Below are 20,984 nucleotides of genomic sequence, written 5' to 3'. Positions count from 1 at the left end.
CCAGCTTTTTTTGCTTTAAAGGTGCAGTAGAAGATATGCAGAACAAGCAGATTAGTTACTTACTGGTTAAAACATTTGCCTCACACCTCTGGGGTTGATGGGTTAGATTTCTGCCTGCACCCTTTTGCATGTTCTCTTTGCCCTGATACACGAGGCAGGGGATACTCTGGACAGTGTGCCACAATGATATACACTAACCCCCATTTATACACACTCACCCTTTGCATGTTCCCCTCTGGTTTCCTGCCCCAGTCCAGAGACATGTGATGAGGGCGAGTGTGTATAAATAGGGGTGAGTGTGTATCATTGTGCCCTGTGTTGAGAGTATCCCCTGCCTTGTGCCCCGAGTCCCCCGGGTTAGGCTCCAGCCTCATCACGGCTTGGTGTAGGATAAGTGCTATATAAAATGGATGGATGGATCGATATGTAAAACACTTTAAAAATCTAAAAGTTTAATGGGCGGCCTCAGAAAGTTTTACATGGCTTTAAAAACATCTCACCTAATGCTTCTTTGATATCTAAGGCTACTATACTGTAAGATCAGTACATTTTATCTAATTACTTTTAGGGTTCATGTAGATATTTTGAACCGTTTTTGAACCGAATTGACAAAATGGCGTAATAAGTGTGTATTTGGAGGCACCTACACTTTGGTGTTATGACATGTGCAGCGTAGCCGTTTTGCATACGCAATACAGTATTCTTATGTCAGATGAAGTTCCTGAGCTGGCCTGGGATGGAAGCGGTTAAGCTCTCTGCACCACTCGCTCTGTGTGTAATGATGCCCCTTAGCACTTTGATTTCAGCTGAACTGCAGTGACCCCGGCGTGTCTGAAACACTCTCTACACGCCTGGTTGCCTCTCTCTCACTCTGTCTCTCGCTCGTGTTTGATGTCGGCGCAGAGAGAAAGGAGGGGGAAAAAAACTAGATGGAAAAACAAGACATAGAGAGAGAGAGAGAGAGAGAGAGAGACAGAGAGAGGAGGGGTGCAGTGAAAGATTGCCCGGCAAGATAGAAGTTCATTGACCTCCAATACATTGCTGGCTGAGCAGGGTGTCTGGATGAAAGGGAAAGCTATTTGTGTGTGTGTGTGTGTGTGTATGTGTATCTGTCTATGCGTGTGCGAGACAGCAATGCATGATGGCCCTCGTTTTCTCTGGGCTCTACTTTCAAATGAATGGGAGGCAAAGCCCCAGGCCACCTCCGACCCCAGGGTTCAGAAGGGGCCTGTAGGCAGCGTTCCAGCTGCGCCATGTGGGACAGCAGCACTAAATCATTACATACACACACACACTCTCCCACACACACTCTCCCACACACACTCTCCCACACACACTCTCCCACACTACCACCCTCATGGCTGTAAAATCTTTGGTGGAAGATTACAGATTTGGTTGGCGCTCACCAGCCTGTAATATACATACATACAAACATATACATATATATATATATATATATGTGTGTGTGTGTGTGTGTGTGCATATGATCCCATATAAGTTTCTTGCTCTAACACAGACATGATATGATACACAGCTTTTTATTAATACTCTGTTATAGTTCAAGCAGCATAAGTCACTGGAAGTTTAGCATTAGCATAGGGTTAATAATTCTAAAAAATGAAGTGATCAGTAAATAAACATTCTCACAGTCACACGTCTTTTCTGTGAAGCTGTTTGCCCGTGTAAAATGCTCATGATAGAGTAGTTGCTTGCCATCTTTCTCCATAAATGGGAGAACGTTCAAGAACAGACAAAATACAGGTTAGCTCGCTAGATAAGTTGCTAACATAGTGTTGTAGAAATTAGACAGTTAGCTCGATTCCAACACAGCACTTTAGAAATTAGATTATTATCCAACTAGATGGATCAGCTAGCTAAATTACTAACAGAGTGTTCTAGAAACGAGTTCATTGGCTAGCTAGATAAGTTAGCTAGCTCTCCACATGAGTTAAAGTTTGCATTCTAGATATTTGATATTTGAATGAGCTAGCTAGGTTATTTAGATCGCTGAGCTACTGAAAGTGTTCTAGAAAGTACAGCTTGTGCTAGGTAGACGGGTTAGCAGCATGTCTGGATAGATTGTGTTGTGAGAGATAGCTAGTGAGTGGGAATTGAGTCAGTAGGGAAGAAACTGCGTGAAGATTCTTTAGCTGGTGTATTTAGCAAACATCTACTGCTTAAGGAAATGTGTTATATCAGAGCCTTTTCTTTTTTTCCTCTCGTCTTTCTACAGAGAGTTACCGGATGACCCAAAGACTGAGTGGAGCATCTCGCTGACCGCACCACTGATCCTGAAACACATCACAACTTACTCCATTAACCTGGTGAGCACCTTTTGGGAAATATAAACACCATGCATTATCCAGCTAATAATGATGATTGAATGATTGACGTGGCTTTATACAGACATAGAGACACGGTTGCTATGGAAACTGAACGAAATTTCCTCTGTAAATTAGCTATACAAGAAATTGACAAAAATTTAACTAAGAGAGCCCCACTGAAATGATGTGAACGTATTTCTTCTCCAGTTTTTGTGCCACGTTTTGGATACTAAAGTAAAGTTTTCAACTCTTTTTTTCACCAGAGATATGAAATCTGTTTCGTTGGTGGTTAATTTGTTCTGTGGTGATTAATATGAAGCTCATATGAAAGCAGACACTTCAGGACTTTGTAGTATTCCCAGAGTATTTCTCTTTTCCCAAGCCTACTAGTTTCAAAAACAAATTTTTTTTTTCCCCACACAAATGTTTCTATGTTCAAAGTAAATGTTGATATCAAACCCATTTCTTCTCTCTGGGATACCCTAAGGGTTTGATCATAAGCATCTGAAATTTTATCTTCAACCACTAACATTCTGTGTAAGTGTATCCAACAGATGGAAAAAAAAAAAACCCTGGTCTCACACAGAAAGCCAACAGAGTCCTGACTCATTTTATATCAGACTTGCGGCCATAAAATAATTCATTTGTTTATACTGACTGAAAACGTCTGATAAGTCGATTTCTGTTCCACCGACAGACTGGAACGTTGGTGTACTGGTAAGCAATCTAACGTCTTGGGAGTTGAATCAAAGGTTATCTTCGCTGTGTTTACTCACATCTTTAAGGTAATAGAAGTTTACGCGTCCTTAAAAACGTCTTATAGTGAGTTATAGGAGGAAAATAATCAGTGACAGGATGGTGTGACATGGCCCATCATAAGGCTAGCTGATGTACTGCACACCCCATTGTTCTCTGTTCGTTTATACAGCAGTAATTCGCCCATGCTGACAATTTTTAATTATGAAAGTACAACATGCCACACTTTGTTTATAGCTTAATGTTGTGGAAACAAGTTGGCTTCTGTTCTAACGTCCATTGTAGCACTGAACTGTCTTCTTTAAGAATGCTTCAATAAATCAGCTTCGTTACATAACCCGTACTTTGTATAGATTTGCCGGGAAGCGAACGACCAGACCCAAATCATGCCGCCCAGAAATGTTCTCCGTAGCACGACCCGCCGTTTTTTCCCGTCCAACTTGCCGTGCACATCTGGCCCAGATTTTGCATCTGTATTTAAAGCGATCAGGTCTTTTTTCCAGTTTTTAAAAAATTAAAATCCATGATAGCTGTGTTTTGTCGTTTTATGTGGGAAGATGCGGTGCTTCAAATTTAACAACCAGTGAGTTAATCCATAAAGTCGAGCATGACATCCACCATCTGCATTTATCCCTAATTACACACACTAATATCCCACAATGCTCCTGGGCTCTCCTGGGCCGCCAGCGAGCTAACCTAAAAGATTTTTATCAGGCCTGCCTAAGTTCCAGGAAATTTCCCAAGTGGAATTTTAAATCAACATCTGAACAAAGTTTTTTTTTTTAATCCCATACAAGTCCCTTCTCTTTTTTTATTCTCTCTCTCTCTCTCTCTCTCTCTCTCTCTCTCTCTCTCTCTCTCTCTCTCTCTCTTTCTCTTCTTGGCAGGCCATTAAGTCTCTGATTAAAAGCCCAAGCACGGAAGACTTGCATAAACAAACAACAACAAACAAACGGGCTGAAAGAGCGAGCGCTGTTACGAAACGACTCCGGTTTGATATTTCCCTGAACATGTGTAAACACGCAAACTCACCATCACCAAACCAGCGTCCCTCCCTTCCTGCCGGGTCAAGTCACAGTCCAAACAAGCTTCTTTTTTTTATGATTTTTATTTAAAACATAATAATAAATCCTCAATTTGACAAAAAAGCCAATATTTTTGTTTTGATTTCACCAATAAAATGAAGTTTAGTGGGGGGGGGGGCTGTTATTATGGTCATTGCAAAAAATGTAGCATCTGGTCCTTTATTGTGTGTGTTTCAGTATTTATGGTTGAAGACGAACTTTTACACAATGGAACAATGAAAGGACAATAGGATCAATACACTGACCGCAGCGTGTTTACTTTCAGAGCGAGGTGATGACCCTTTCATATACCGTCCTCGTACAAACACTCCGCTCTGCCCCACTTTGAGCGACGTGCAGATTCCTGTCATACAATCTCCCATCTCGTCGCCGTAGAAGCCGCTTCCCTCGGCTTGTTTGCTTTGGCGACTTTCTACATTTCCGACAAATTCTCTTATTATTATCCGTTTCCCTCCAAAAAAAAATAATAAAATCATCATGTACCCAAACCCCAGCAGAAAGGCCCAACTCAAGCCTGCTGTATAGGGAATAGACGGGGTTTCCCAACTTTCTGGTGTGAAAAAAAACACATGCCGTGCATTTCTGCCTCCGTGCCAAACCAACATCTGGCAAAAATGCTGCATCTTCAGAGGATTATCTCAGGATTTTTCTCATATTTTTTTTTTAAACCCCACCAACTCGCAGTGAAATAGAGCAAATTGGGAAAGCATTTCAGTGTCAGATCTCGAAACGTCTATTCCATGTGTTATGTTCATACCACGATTCACAATATTTTACATACAATATATTAAAATTCGCCTGGAGCACGCTTGGATAACATTTGTAATCCGTACGCTCTGGGGCAAGCAAAGAAGTTATGAAATGTTTTAGCATTTAGCAGTGAATAAACAACCTGAAGCAACACTGGGACCCGAATTAATCATTTAAATGAATTATAGCTCGGTCCTGTTGTTTATATTAATGCACTCACTTCTGATTGGTATATTACTTCAAGTTTCCTTCATATATCAAGTTGATATTGATACACTTCGTCGTTCTTGTCTGTAGTAACAGCTTGTAACGTGAACTCTCCACATGAAGGACCACTAATCATTGACATGATGAATCTTTATGTAAAAATAAATAAGCTTTACAGGCTAAACAGACTTGTGGCTGTTCCAGAAGATGAAACTTAACCATAATGGACAAAAAATACAATGTGCCATTCTTTAATTAATAAAAAATACGAATAGAACCCTTTCGGGAGCACGTTCTTGCATGGCCTTCAAATAATGACGGTCTTTTTTTGTTCCATTCTTCTCTACAAAGCTGTGGAGAAGCGGTGAGATGTTATAAAGCAGTCTGTAACACCTTTGTGGCAGTAAGAACCTCGGCCTATTTTCATGGCTTGTTACATAAAAACCTCATTCATACAAGAAGGTCTACAAAAGCTAATCTTACTCGCTCGTGTAGTCGTTATAAAATGTGTCAAATGCGTCACTGATCGCTGCACATGTTTTACAGGTGCTGACATTCGATGAGGGAGGAGTGAGTGGTCATGTCAATCACATCGGCATCTACAAAGCGCTCAGGTAGCTTTTATATTCATCCTGCTCAAGCAGTTTTCCATTTTATTGTGTTCAGGGAGAATATTTGCTTCAAGCCAAATAATGAAACTGTTTGTGATGTTAATCTTTAAGCATGGAAAAAGATAACAGGAAGTTAATAACGTTGGAGAGGGAATTCAGTAATAAGACCATAAAAAAACAATCAGGTCCCTTAGAGATAAAGACAGATGTGTTGTTATTACAGCAACTCCAACAGTTCAACATGAGTTGACAAAGTTTATAAAGTGGGCAGTGTTTGAATACTGATCGCGCCATACACGTACATCATGTGTCTGATAAACTCGTCATATCATCACACCCTCTGTACAAGGTTACCGAAGTTCAAATCCCCAGTGAAGTCTATTAAGATAAGGCAGCGGTGACCCAAAGTGCAGGTCACTTCTCCGGAATCACAAACAGAGATAAAAAAAAAAAAAAACCTGACCAGGGTTCCTGCGATACGCCCCAAAGGAACTGCGCACTAAAGAAATCCGTGTTTGGTTATTGAGCAACGGTCAGACGGAAAGGAGAGCAAGCCAAGCGTTTTTGTCTCGTCCAAATCCTGTCCTCATTACGGCAGCATGGAGAAGTGGTAACACACAACCATCTGCGTGTTCTCAACTTTATTACACACTTCATTTCTTTCTTTCTTTTGGATTGGGAAGATGGCAAACAGCAAGCCAGGGCTAGTGGTAAGAGGTTTTTGTGGCTGTAATGGAACATGGATACACCCTGACATATGACAATACTTGAATCTGTTGATTCAATTTTACTCAGCCCATTTCATTCATTTCATGTCAGACTGTAGATATATATCCTGTGAGGTTGCGTTAAGAGCCGAAAGTGTCAAACTTCACTCCTGGAGGGCCAGAGCTTCTGTTCAGAAACGTCCATTGTATATAGTATACTTCATGCTGTTCTTCATCTGCAAATAATATGCAAGAATTATCATTATACCTAATAATTCATCACCATACAACGACTTTGTAGTTTTTCATCCTGGAATTGGACGTATTTGGGATGTCATGAATCTACACAAAGTTGTACATGATGTGTGGGAAAAATCAACATAATTTGCAAAAAAAAAACAAAACTAAAATATGGCATTACATATGTATTCACCCTGACATTGCTGTGAAATTATACAGTAAGTAACTTAGTCCTGGTGCAACCTGCTGCCATCAAATGTCACATAATTAGATGAATGGAATCCAGCTCTCGCAGTGTCACATGATCTCGCTTCTTACTGGAAAGCCCCAGAGTTTTGTTGAAGAGCATACCTAAACAAGTAGCATCATGAAGACCAAGTAGCTATCAAAACAAGTGCAGGACAAATTTCTGGAAGAGTACAAATCAGGGATTAGTTCTAAAACATATCACATAAAAACATCCTGCAGTGCAGTCCTGAACACAACCGAGAGAAGGCTGTCCACCAAATGTCAGTAAACAATTGGGCAACCAAGAGGCCAAGGAGCTTGGAAGATCCACGGGTCAGATCTTTACTATAAGATGAGAGCCAAAGGTGGTTACGCAACCAAGAAATATCTCTTTTGTTTCATTTTTAAAATATTTGACATATTGTGTAAATAAAATATTGAAAGTCCAATTCAGTCCCGGTTGTAATATTAAAAAGTGTTCCTGTAAGGGGCAGTGGTGGGTCAAGTGGTTAAGGGTCTGGGTTGTTGATCGGAAGATCAGGGTTCAAGCCCCGGTACCACTGCCGGGCCCTTGAGGAAGGCCCTCAACCACACCCTCCTGCTCCAGGGGCTCTGCATCATGGCTGACCCTGTGCTCTGACCCCAACCCTTCAAGGATGGGATATGTGAGGAAAGAATTTCATTGTCCAGTAATGTATATATGACAAATAAAGGCAACTTAAAGTATCTCAGCAGTTACCTTTTTTTAGGTAACTTACATTTTTTTATACAGAATGTATTTATGGTTATAAACACCAAAAAAGCCCTTAAAGAATACTTTTAAACATCTTTAATCTTAAGGATTCATTTTAAAATAATAAGCCACACATAAAAACTCAGACCAGTAGGATTAGCTTTTGCTAGCCAGATAGCAACTGTTTGCTAACCTAGCAAATGTGTTACCTCAGGTAAATCTTTCTGTGCTCAAAATGACCCAAGTATGACGTTTACCTCAAACTTCACAAGTGTATGCCGTATACGTTTAACTTTTCCTCATATTACTATGAAATAAAGTATTCAGTGCTATATGTGACTGCCACAGTTACCTCAGAATTACCTCAGATCCTGCTGGTTTTTGTAAAAAAACATTTTCACAGTTATGATATTTTAGCCATGAATTTTGGTAGCTAGCATAACTGGCTAAATGTTTGTAAAACAGAAGAGCTAACCCTCTTAATGCCAGACCTAACCCTGTTTAAATTATTATTTATTTTGATGATTAAATTTGTAAAAAAAAAAAAAATAAGCCGCCAAGCAATTTAGCCATTACTAATAATGATCTGTTAGAATTAGCTTGTTCACACTGCCATTAAATTAGCGAACATTAGCTTTCAGAGTATAACTGTGGTCTCGACACGTATAGTCGGAGTCGCTGTCAGCTTTTGTTTTGAAAAATAAACTTGCTTGGTAGTTTACTTGGGAATTTAGCTTGTATGCTCAGATGTCCACTGAAAATATTCCTACATAGCCTTGTGTACCGCATGCTGCTTTCAGGCAGGGTTTTCAGCATGAGTAATAAGCACACTATGCCTGTTTGACAAGGCCCGAGATTTATTTATCTTTCCTCCAACACGCCACTTTTTAAAAAGTGAAGGCGTCGGTAGAACATTCTGGTGTAATAAATCCAGCAATAATGAGAAACTCGCCAGTCTATAGTCCTCAAGTCAAACATCCATGTGTTGCAGAGCCCAGTGTGTTCCCACTGTTCTGACCTCTCTCCCAGTTGGACCCCTTCCAGCATTAGTGTTTTTCTTGAATGAGCTCAGAGAGTCAGATGAAAGTGTTGTTACTGTGGCGAGCTGTTTTTCTTAGCTTGAACACTGCCATGTCTGTCGCATTCATGAAGTGTGTTTAGAATTATTATTTATTTAGTTGAAAAAGTAAAATAGATCACGACGAGTTTCGCAGATGTCACCTGATGGATCGAATTAGTTCTCGGATTTGGTCAGCTGGGTGAAAGAGACGAGAGGGAGAGGGAGGTGGCACTGTGGTGGGCCAAACCAGGACACCATGGAGATTTCCAGGAACTTGGTTATGGATTTAGAGCTCCCTCTAATCACACGTATATGTGTGTGTGTGCTTATGCAAGCCTGCTTTACACAGAGCGAGAGGAAAAAAGGAGTGCATAAGGGTTCATAAAGGTGCCTGTTCACTTGATATGAGTTTAAACAAACACGTATTTGCCTTTATTTTACCTCCATGTTTTTATGTTTGTATTAACTGCTTTAGTATTTTATCTCAATCGCTATGCACTCAACCTAATACTTCTTCTTTTTCTTATCTTTTAAATTCAGTCATCTAGCATTTGTTAGAAGACTACCCGAAGGTATGTTGTATATTTCAGCTTGTGTTACATTTCTGTTAAAGTTTGTGTTAGCTGTGCCGAGATCCACCCTGTGCTGAGATTTCTGGGTGGATTGTGCCACCTGTTGTTTGCTCTTATTCAGTGCATTTATTCTGCCTTCATGTCCCATCAGAAGTCGAGTCGCTGACATTAAACTGAGGGTTTAAACATAATTTTTTAATGGGAATTTAGTGGGAGCTTCGGAAACCCGGGTTTCCAACCGTACCCCTTTTGTCATAATGCAAGAAAGAATAGTTTCAATGATTGTTTTCATAAATACAACTTTCTTTAAGTCTACTTTGATCATCTGTCTTCGTTATTTCCATTTCGCCTTTTTACAAAAGCTAGAAAGAAACCGATCAACGTTGATAAAAGAATTCTCAAGATGGAAAAATGCTTGAAGATCATTAAGTGATGGTAGCATGAGTACAAATCTCCCACAAGGGGACAGTGTTGAACTGCTCTACTTTTTTAAGAAAAATACTATTCTCAAAATGCTGTCTTTCTTTTTCCCTGACAGACTGCCAGGTCCTCTCCCTCCATACGATTAGCATCCTCAGGAAGTATCTGTCTATCTTTGAGCTGCCCATCAGCTGGCTCTTACCCTCAGCTTTCTGCTGCATCATAGGACCAAACGAATACAGAAGAGCTAAGGTGAGCTTTCTAAATATGCTACATAGAAGACATGGAACTATTTTTGGTTTCTTTATTACGATGTACACTCACCATCCACTTTATTAGGAACACATATACACCTTGTACATTCACGAATCAATCAGTCATACAGGAATCAATACATGTCGGGTAATGCTCACATTAAACTTCAGAACATGGGAAAAAGTGTGAGCTGTCTGGATTATGACAGGGTTGTTGGTACCAGATGGGCTGTGGGATTATTCGAGTTACTTTGTCCTTCCAGGCAGCTCAAACCAATCTGGCCATTCTGGCCGCTTTTGCATCGTTCTGTATAAACTGACTGCTGTATGTGAAAATCCCAGGAGATCAGCAGTTTTTTGAAATACTCAAACCATCTGGTACTGACAACTAAGACACGGTTAAAGTCCCAGAGAAAGTTTTCTTTATTTTGATGAACTTTAACAGAAACTCTTGACCTCTATCCGCACGATGTTTTGCACCGTGCTTGGCTTAGGTGCACCTAATAAAGTTGTCTTCATTTTGTACTATCTTCTTCTAGAATAATAATTATTAAAACTATGAAAGAATGCATATGGAATTATGCAATTAAGTATAAGACAAATGAAAACTGTTCCTGATGAAGTTTTACTCATCTTTTTAACCAGCTTCCAGGAAGCTTTTTATAGCTTCGTCTCTCTGCTTTTCTGAGGAGATTAAAAGCCTGAAAGTCTGAAAAGCAAACCCAGTAAACGGCCTAGAAGCCATTATCGGGGTTATGTACACGATGTTGGAAAGGAAAGTGAACTCCTGGAACTTTCTAGCATGTTAAACTCTTAGTCATAAGGTTTGTAATTATTAACAGCCATTTACCCTGCACAAAGGTTCAATCTCACAGGCTGTGCTAAAGGAAACTTATCAGTATTATGTAGATGGTTCGTTGTTTAGTCCTGGCAGTTGTGTGTGTGTGTGTGCCCATCTAGCATTCTCAACACAATTGTTTCACAACACATTTGGTTTTATACTTCTAACCTGTGCATGCTGAAACCTGTAAGCCTGTTATGTATTAATTCCTATCTCTCTTCCTCGATCAGGAGGCCATGTTTCATCACCGCTCGCAGCTCCTCTGGTTCAGACACCTCTACATTCTGTTCTCACGCTACATGTTCGTCAACACCTTCCGAGCCGTGCCCGTGGAGAAAAACGACGTGAGATTCTACTAAAGGGAACGAGCTCTAATTGAAGTACACTTTCCAAACTAAAGCACTGATTTTGTTTTATTTACTATTTCGTTCTAATAAGAAAGTCCTACACGCACAAGCTACTGAAATTCTTATTTTTTTATATTCTGTGTTTTGTTTATTTCTTTTTAACGCCACGTCACTTTTACAGTTCCGTTCTTCCTGGGCTTTAAAATGTTCAACACTATATAACCTGTTCAAGTAGAAGGCCATATACACGTGTATAGGCTGTGCATTTTATTAGGAACACCGGTATACCTCAGCCAAGAATGTGGCATCAGAGCAATGCAAAAATGTCATGCACACACGATTCACAGGACTTTTACTGTGTAAACTCCACAGACTGCTGTGTGTCAAAATCCCAGGAGGTCAGCAGTTTCGGAAACCAGCTCATCTGGCACCAACAACCACACAGTCACAGAAATCAGAATTTTCTTTATTCTTCCCTGAAGTGGAAAATGACCTGAAGCTCTTAACCTTCATCTGTAGGATTTTATGCATCGCTCTAATGCCATGTGATTGAACGATTGACCGTATAAAATACGCAGATGTTCCTAATAAAGTGCACGTTCAGTGTTTTTAATCTGCTTTGGACAAGACTTTGTGTACTGTACCAACTTGTTAGCTGAATACACTTTGTAAATAGTTTGTGTCAATGTTATTTCTTTCAAATGTTAAGATTTAAGAATAAACAAGTTCAGATGAACTTTGGACCAACTGGTGTTTTGTGATGCTGCTGATAATGCAATAATATTTCTCTGGATTTAAGGGCGTTTACTTTCCAAGTACACGGTGTGAGTAATACCGCAATTTAATACACAGGATCTGTATTCCAGCTGTGCTTTAAGACACCTGTATTAACTCAGAAAGGATCCCATTCTACACCTCTGCTTTCTGAACCATTCCTTAAGTGAAGCCTGTCGTTGATCACGTTAATATATATTTATTTTAAAGGTCATATTTGTGTATTTGTGCTTATTTGGCTTCTTCTTTAGGCTTGGACATATTCCTGATAGTGGTGTGTTTCTGCATGCTCTCCTCCCAGTTCTCACCACAGAACCGTTCAACAGTCACACTCTTTACGGTTCCAGGATCCAGGCAATGCGGAGCCACACCTAGAATTAGAACATGACGCATAGACAAGTCACGAATATGATATTGCCACGTAGACACCTTGTGACCTTACAGACATCACATATAATCTCACTAACACCCACTGATACCTTCTGCCCACGAGTAAGTTTGTCGTCAGCCGAGAATACGACATGCTTGTGTTAATCTTAATAACTACCTCATCTGTTTTCACAGTTTGCTGTTAATTCATGCTGTTAGTTAACAATTTATTTAACATTCACAGAACAGTCAGTTTGGGCTTTCTGATTTCTGAAGCTGTGTGTCATTCTGTTCTTCCATCCATCCATCCATCCATCCTCTGTACCACTTATTTTACACGTTGAACCTGGAGTCTATCCTAGAAACTCAAGGCAAGTGGACACCCTGAACCCTTTAATGTCCAAAGCAATGGAAAAATTCTTACTTTGCATTATCTATTTAATTCGGTCAATAATAACAACAATATATAACTGTTTTTTAACAGACCCCATGATTATTTCAATATAGGCCTCTCCCAAACGGCTGCCCGATTGGCTTGGGTTAAGTTAAAAAATTTGTTAATGAAATATAGTGACTCTACCAAATGGTCACACAGAACATAGGGCACAATCTCACAACACCCTTTCACACACTATTTCGGACAATTTCATCCTACAAAGAATGCCTCTGATTCTTTGGGGAGGAAACTGGTGGACCAGGAGGAAACCCTAAAGCGTGTGAAGAACATGAAAACGTCATGCACACAGGGCAAAGGCAGGAATCAAACTCCCAACCCTGGAGGTGCTAGTCAAATGTACTAACCAATAATCAGTAGAACTGGAATGAACGGTGTTATTTTTTCACAGCTATAAACATATTAAATGTACAATGTGTATTCTTGTAATTATCATTAATGTCAAGCTGCTCTAGTGTTCACGATATAAAGCACTTTGGAACATGAAACTAAGAAATCACTACAAATAATAATTATAATTTTTGCTCTGTTGATCATGAATCATGAATATTCATATATTATAATCATGTTCCTGATGACTGGCCCATTTCTATTATTATTTTATTCATTTAAACCCAAGGGCCTGTCTGTGTGTGTGTGTCTGTGTGTGTGTGTTGTGGTGCTATGTGACCTACCAAAGCCGTCAGGATTGGATCGAGGGGTGTAGAAACTCTGCACGCCGCATATCTTGCAAAAGGTGTGCTTGGCTGTGTGTGTGTTGAAGGTGTACGTGGTTATGTTCTCTGAGCCCTGAAACACATGGGCGAACCAGTCAATAAAGCTTTGCCGTTTTTATTGAAGAAAAAAACTATGTTTAGCAATAGTTTGGCGATGCCACTGCGCTCAGAAACAGTGCAAGTATGTTCTAGAAAGATCCAGCAACTTGACTTTTATGGATATAAACATCTCTGCTCTCTTTTGTACGAACGTGGATGAGTACAAGTTTAATGATTGCTGCCCAGTGGTGTCATTTTTATAAAACACACCCGATTTAACGTGACGGTTTTTACAGAACAATGATCTCAGTATTTCTGTCATTCATTAAATGTTGAAATGCCAGATTTGTGTTGAGAGTGCCAAGACTTTTCAAGGAGAGAGGTTCCCTTTAGTTTATCAGTGAACTCGGCTTACACATTTCTAGTTATATATTCATCGCAGCTCAAACTCGGAGTCGTGAATAAGGACCGTAACCCCATTTCATGCCAATTGCAAAAGCAGCTAAATATGCAAGAGCTTTAAAAAAAGAAAACTATATATGCTCAGGCACCGTCTGTGCAGAAAATAAATGCCCTATTTTAACAAGCAAGTGAGGTGTGTGTGTCTGTTTTCCTTCAACACACACACACACACACACACACGGGCGCTCTTCCAACCCAAGCTGACTAACAGCTACAGAACAACAATCCAGTCCAGTGTATCACACCACCTGCTTTCTCACTGCTTCCCCTGTGGCTCCACCCACAGGCACCTCCATTTCTCACACAGTCTAGAAGTTTGTCAAGTCTAACAGCTTAGCAAGTATTTCTAGAAACTTCTAGAAAAAGAGGATCAGACTAGAGCAAATAATTTAGGAGTATTTCTAGAAACTTCTAGAAAAAGAGGATCAGACTAGAGCAAATCATTTAGGAGTATTTCTAGAAACTTCTAGAAAAAGAGGATCAGACTAGAGCAAATCATTTAGGAGTATTTCTAGAAACTTCTAGAAAAAGAGGATCAGACTAGAGCAAATAATTTAGGAGTATTTCTAGAAACTTCTAGAAAAAGAGGATCAGACTAGAGCAAATGATGTACATTTCTAATAACTTCAAGTAAAAATATCAAACGATTAGGGAGCATTTCTAGAAACTTCTAGGGAAAAGGATCAGACCAAATCAAGCGATTAGGGAGCATTTCTAGAAACTTCTATAAAAACTATCAGACCAGATCAAACGATTAGGGAGCATTTTTAGAAACTTCTAGAAAAAAGGATCAGACCAAATCAAACGATTAGGGAGCATTTCTAGAAACTTCTAGAAAAAAGAACAGATCAAATCAAACGATTAGGGAGCATTTCTAGAAACTTCTAGAAAAAAGGATCAGACCAAATCAAACGATTAGGGAGCATTTCTAGAAACTTCTAGAAAAAAGAACAGACCAAATCAAACGATTAGGGAGCATTTCTAGAAACTTCTAGAAAAAAGGATCAGACTAGAGCAATTGATGTACATTTCTAATAACTTCAAGTAAAAATATCAGACCAGATCACACGACAAGGGAGCATTTCTAGAAACTTCTAGAAAAAAGGATCAGACCAGATCAAACGATTAGGGAGCATTTCTAGAAACTTCTAGGAAAAAGGATCAGACCAAATCAAGCGATTAGGGAGCATTTCTAGAAACTTCTAGAAAAAAGGATCAGACCAGATCAAACGATTAGGGAGCATTTCTAGAAACTTCTAGGAAAAAGGATCAGACCAAATCAAGCGATTAGGGAGCATTTCTAGAAACTTCTAGAAAAAAGGATCAGACCAAATCAAATGATTAGGGAGCATTTCTAGAAACTTCTACAAAAAAAGAACAGACCAAATCAAACGATTAGGGAGCATTTCTAGAAACTTCTAGAAAAAAGGATCAGACCAAATCAAACGATTAGGGAGCATTTCTAGAAACTTCTAGAAAAAAGAACAGACCAAATCAAACGATTAGGGAGCATTTCTAGAAACTTCTAGAAAAAAGGATCAGACTAGAGCAATTGATGTACATTTCTAATAACTTCAAGCAAAAATATCAGACCAGATCACACGACTAGGGAGCATTTCTAGAAACTTCTAGAAAAAAGGATCAGACCAGATCAAACGATTAGGGAGCATTTCTAGAAACTTCTAGAAAAAAGAACAGACCAAATCAAACGATTAGGGAGCATTTCTAGAAACTTCTAGAAAAAAGGATCAGACTAGAGCAATTGATGTACATTTCTAATAACTTCAAGTAAAAATATCAGACCAGATCACACGACTAGGGAGCATTTCTAGAAACTTCTAGAAAAAAGGATCAGACCAGATCAAACGATTAGGGAGCATTTCTAGAAACTTCTAGAAAAAAGAACAGACCAAATCAAACGATTAGGGAGCATTTCTAGAAACTTCTAGAAAAAAGGATCAGACCAGATCAAGCGATTAGGGAGCATTTCTAGAAACTTCTAGAAAAAAGGATCAGACCAGATCAAACGATTAGGGAGCATTTCTAGAAACTTCTAGAAAAAAAGGACAGACCAAATCAAACGATTAGGGAGCATTTCTAGAAACTTCTAGGAAAAAGTATCAGACCAGATTAAACGATTAGGGAGCATTTTTAGAAACTTCTAGCAAAAAGGGATCAGACCAAATCAAACGATTAGGGAGCATTTCTAGAAACTTCTAGGAAAAAGGATCAGACCAAATCAAATGATTAGGGAGCATTTCTAGAAACTTCTACAAAAAAAGAACAGACCAAATCAAACGATTAGGGAGCATTTCTAGAAACTTCTAGAAAAAAGGATCAGACCAAATCAAACGATTAGGGAGCATTTCTAGAAACTTCTAGAAAAAAGAACAGACCAAATCAAACGATTAGGGAGCATTTCTAGAAACTTCTAGAAAAAAGGATCAGACTAGAGCAATTGATGTACATTTCTAATAACTTCAAGCAAAAATATCAGACCAGATCACACGACTAGGGAGCATTTCTAGAAACTTCTAGAAAAAAGGATCAGACCAGATCAAACGATTAGGGAGCATTTCTAGAAACTTCTAGAAAAAAGAACAGACCAAATCAAACGATTAGGGAGCATTTCTAGAAACTTCTAGAAAAAAGGATCAGACTAGAGCAATTGATGTACATTTCTAATAACTTCAAGTAAAAATATCAGACCAGATCACACGACTAGGGAGCATTTCTAGAAACTTCTAGAAAAAAGGATCAGACCAGATCAAACGATTAGGGAGCATTTCTAGAAACTTCTAGAAAAAAGAACAGACCAAATCAAACGATTAGGGAGCATTTCTAGAAACTTCTAGAAAAAAGGATCAGACCAGATCAAGCGATTAGGGAGCATTTCTAGAAACTTCTAGAAAAAAGGATCAGACCAGATCAAACGATTAGGGAGCATTTCTAGAAACTTCTAGAAAAAAAGGACAGACCAAATCAAACGATTAGGGAGCATTTCTAGAAACTTCTAGGAAAAAGTATCAGACCAGATTAAACGATTAGGGAGCATTTTTAGAAACTTCTAGCAAAAAGGGATCAGACCAAATCAAACGATTAGGGAGCATTTCTAGAAACTTCTAGGAAAAAGGATCAGACCAAATCAAACGATTAGAGAGCATTTCTAGAAACTTCTATAAAAAAGGATCAGACCAGATCAAGCGATTAGGGAGCATTTCTAGAAACTTCTAGAAAAAAGGATCAGACCAAATCAAACGATTAGGGAGCATTTCTAGAAACTTCTAGAAAAAAAGAACAGACCAAATCAAACGATTAGGGAGCATTTCTAGAAACTTCTAGGAAAAAGGATCAGACCAGATCAAATGATTAAGGAGCATTTTTAGAAACTTCTAGAAAAAAGGCTCAGACTAGAGCAATTGATGTACATTTCTAATAACTTCAAGTAAAAATATCAGACCAGATCACACGACTAGGGAGCATTTCTAGAAACTTCTAGGAAAAAGGATCAGACCAGATCAAACGATTAGGGAGCATTTCTAGAAACTTCTAGAAAAAAATTTTTATGCAAATGATTGCATAAAATTTCTAGTAATTTCAAGAAAAATATTAGACGAGAGCTAATGATTGCTGAACATTTCTAGAAATTTCAACGAAGGGAATCAGACGAGAGCAAACGATGATGTAATAAAAACATCAGACTAGAGCAAATAATTACGATAATTTACGAAAAAAGTAACAGCCTAGAGAAAATGATTACTGAACATTTCTAGAAATTTCAACAAATGGAATCAGACTAGAGCAAACGATGATGTAATGTTTCTAGTAACTTCAGGAAAAAATATCAGACTAGAGCAAACAATGACACAACATCCCTAGAAAATTCAACACAACGTATCAGACTAAATCAAAAGATTTCTAGTACCTTCAAGAAAAACACAGGGATAAAATTATAGAAATGTTTTACTTTCAATTCTTTTGTCTGGATTGTGATTTTAAGGGATCATGGACACTGAAATGTCTATGTTATATATGGAAACATTTTTTTTAATATGTGGATTTTAGATGCACTTTAATCAGGTTACTGAAAGCACTTTTACAATTCTTCCCCAAATAGTATGTCCAAATTGTTGAATAAAATTAAAATAAAAAATAATAAAATCAAATCAAATAAAAAAAATTAAATTAAATTAAATTAAATTAAAAATACTTTCTTTAAAAAAGGTTCAACCTAGAACAAATTATTGTGTAACATTTCTAGTTACTGTGAAAAAAGTAGCAGACTTGAGCATATGACTGTTATATATACATGTACACACATTAGCAATAATTTACCTTTTTTAACCTTCATTTTCAACATGAATTACATTTAGACAAACACAAAACAAGGGAGAATTTATCATTGGAATTTATGACTCTATTTATGACTCGATGATTATATATCTCCCCAGTCCAACTATTACACTTAAAGGATAATATGTAATGATATTTTAAATAATAGTAATACAATGTGTGCCCATATATACTATTATATCAAAATACACACTATTTATACTGTAATATGAAAAAATTTAGTAGTTACTATTTGGTCAATTCTGTCCAAATAACTACAAAAGACCATACATGTAATACCTGGATTTTTATTAATTTACTTTTCCCTTTTCTCATTTTTATTTTTTGTTACACAGTGTGTATGTGTGTGTGTATGTGTGTGTGTGATTATGAGTGCCAACTCAAATTCCTTGTAAAGAGAAAATTATTTTGTTAAAAACACAGATTTTCAGAACTGAACAAGTATCCACATGCTAATTATATGGATAATTACTACAATGATTTTATCTGAAGATTGTAAACAAGGCAATTCAGCCTTAAAAATGTTTCCCGGACCGATTTCTGACTTTTGCATGTCCATAAATTGAGGCGGAATCATACCTGAAGCAACGTAAAGTGGGCCTTGGGAACAATAAAATGGCGGTTCTGTTTCTTGGTACAAATACTGCAACTGAACACACAGAGGTATCATAAGTCAACAGCTGTTAATGTGAATAAAGACAAAGTGATAACACAGCTTTGCCCAGCGTGAGTGAGAAAGCGTGAACTGTTTGTGCCTCTTGACCTTCACCAAAGATCATACTTGCAATCAAAGACGTGCAAATCAGCAGCATTCCACACCTCAAAGCGGATCGCGCCGCAGTGGCAGCCGCCTGTGTGCTTTACCAAGCTCTCGGCTTTCCTGGGAAAGATGATTCACAGGTCACGTTGGATGCAAAACAGTCAGCGTCAGTAATGAATTGCAACACAACAATTTCACAGTCTACATGACCCTGACTGCCCAAGAGTCACCAAGTTTAGATACTAACAACCAGAGAGCAAAATTAACTACAAGTATCTACTCAGTGTATTTAGTCTTAGGCGTTGCCTGGGTCTACAATTATATACACAGTGTTATTCTGTGTCTATGCTCTCAGGAATAACTGCATCAACCTGCGCTTTTGCAGGTCAATGGGGTGGTACCTGCATTTGTACCTACTGTATATTTTTCTTTCTAAAATAGACCATTAAAGCTCCTTAAGAAAGTATATTCCCATTATATTCCCATTTTCAGGTAAAAAGATACCTTCTAAACACTCCAGTGACAAAGAAAAGTATGGTTTATTTCTGAGAGTCTGTAAACATATGCAGAAATATTGGCATATACACTATATTGACAAAAGTTTTGGCACACCCCTCCAAATCATTGAATCCAGGTGTTGTTTTTCAGGGGTTGGGCTCGGCCCCTTAGTTCCAGTGAAAGGAACTCTTAATGCTTCAGCTTCATACCAAGACATTTTGGACAATTTCATGCTCCCAACTTTGTGGGAACAGGAAGGGGTCATCCCCAAATCCCCAACATGACTGCACACCAGTGCACAAAGCAAGGTCCATAAAGACATAGATGAGGGAGTTTGGTGTGGAGGAACTTCACAGAGTCCTGACCTCAACCTGATAGAACACCTTTGGGATGAATTAAGAGTGGAGACTGTGAGCCAGACCTTCTCATTCAAAATCAGTGCCTGACCTCACAAATAACCCTTCTAGAGAAATGGTGAAAAATTCACATAAACACACTCCTAAACCTTGTGGAAAGCCTTCCCAGAAGAGTTATAGCTGTTATAGCTGCAAAGGGTGGGCCAACACCAAGGTACATTCATGTGCATGTAAAAGCAGATGTCCCAAAACTTTTGGCAATATAGTGTATATCAAGATATGTATATGTATTAACACAATTTAAATTATCCCCCCAAAAATGCATTATATCATGTGCTCATGTGTAACTGTTATCCATGGCCATGTGAGATCATGTGATTCGTTATGTTATTCTCAAGGTTTTTCTCTATTTTGGTGTAGAAAGGAAGGTAGATACAGTTCTTAAATTGAGGTTAGCCAGGAGATGTGTAAAATCACAAACCACCATTATCAACGTTATGATTAATCCTGAGTTATAGATGTTAGTCAATGTGACCAATATGTGGTCACTTGAATCGCTTAGGTTTATAACCAACGAAGCCATAATATTGTCAACTTGAATCTGGTTCTCTGTTAAATTCAGGGATGGAAAGATTCATGCCTTGAATTAATACAGGTCTACTGATTTATTTTACATTGAAATGGGTTCCTGACTTTAAACATATGCATCACCTTTGGATTACACACAAAAAAAAGACTTTTATTACTGTAGTCTAGATTATGACTTCAGGGCTCATGAGCATTTAATTACAGTATCTGTAATTAAATAACACTTCATTCAGTATTCAGTACTTTAAAGTTACTTAAAGTGCTTTTACACTTCTTTTACAAATGAATGGTGATTGAAGACCTGTGAATTGCTGTCTGATCACACACCCTACCTTTTCTCCTCCATAGCCACTTAGGTTTCTTTTGTAACAAGCGACTGCTGATACGGAATGAAAAGAATAAAAGAGAGCTTTTTCCTTCCACAAGGCCCATGTAAAGTTTCAGTAGCCATATAAAGAGTGCTGTAAAGGGTTGCCAGAT

At 38.4% G+C, this 20,984-nt stretch overlaps 2 protein-coding genes across 3 annotated transcripts in view; one reads left to right on the top strand and one right to left on the bottom strand.

Annotated features, from left to right (window-relative positions):
- The window catches only part of pigl (phosphatidylinositol glycan anchor biosynthesis, class L), a 22,152-nt gene extending 10,281 nt beyond the window's left edge, over window positions 1-11,871 (top strand). Inside the window, exons 3-7 of one of the 2 annotated variants that reach the window (XM_058383248.1) lie at window positions 2,234-2,324; window positions 5,669-5,736; window positions 9,242-9,273; window positions 9,812-9,945; window positions 11,019-11,871. In XM_058383248.1, the coding sequence (XP_058239231.1) occupies window positions 2,234-2,324; window positions 5,669-5,736; window positions 9,242-9,273; window positions 9,812-9,945; window positions 11,019-11,147 (454 nt within the window). In that variant the 3' untranslated portion in view covers window positions 11,148-11,871. The other variant, XM_058383249.1, reaches the window with a different exon arrangement.
- cenpv (centromere protein V) lies at window positions 9,940-20,984 on the bottom strand. Its single transcript, XM_058383250.1, has 5 exons — window positions 20,837-20,984; window positions 19,084-19,182; window positions 18,882-18,951; window positions 13,407-13,521; window positions 9,940-12,280 (listed from the first exon to the last, which is right to left on the bottom strand). Exons 1-5 carry the CDS (start codon window positions 20,848-20,850, stop codon window positions 12,141-12,143), a joined length of 438 nt encoding a protein of 145 aa, XP_058239233.1. The 5' UTR covers window positions 20,851-20,984; the 3' UTR covers window positions 9,940-12,140.

This window comes from Hemibagrus wyckioides, linkage group LG28 (genome assembly GCF_019097595.1).
Source record: "Hemibagrus wyckioides isolate EC202008001 linkage group LG28, SWU_Hwy_1.0, whole genome shotgun sequence".
Classification (NCBI taxonomy): Eukaryota; Metazoa; Chordata; class Actinopteri; order Siluriformes; family Bagridae; genus Hemibagrus; species Hemibagrus wyckioides.
The sequence above is the reverse complement of the archived record's forward strand: the minus strand, read 5'-3'. Positions and strand labels throughout refer to the sequence as shown.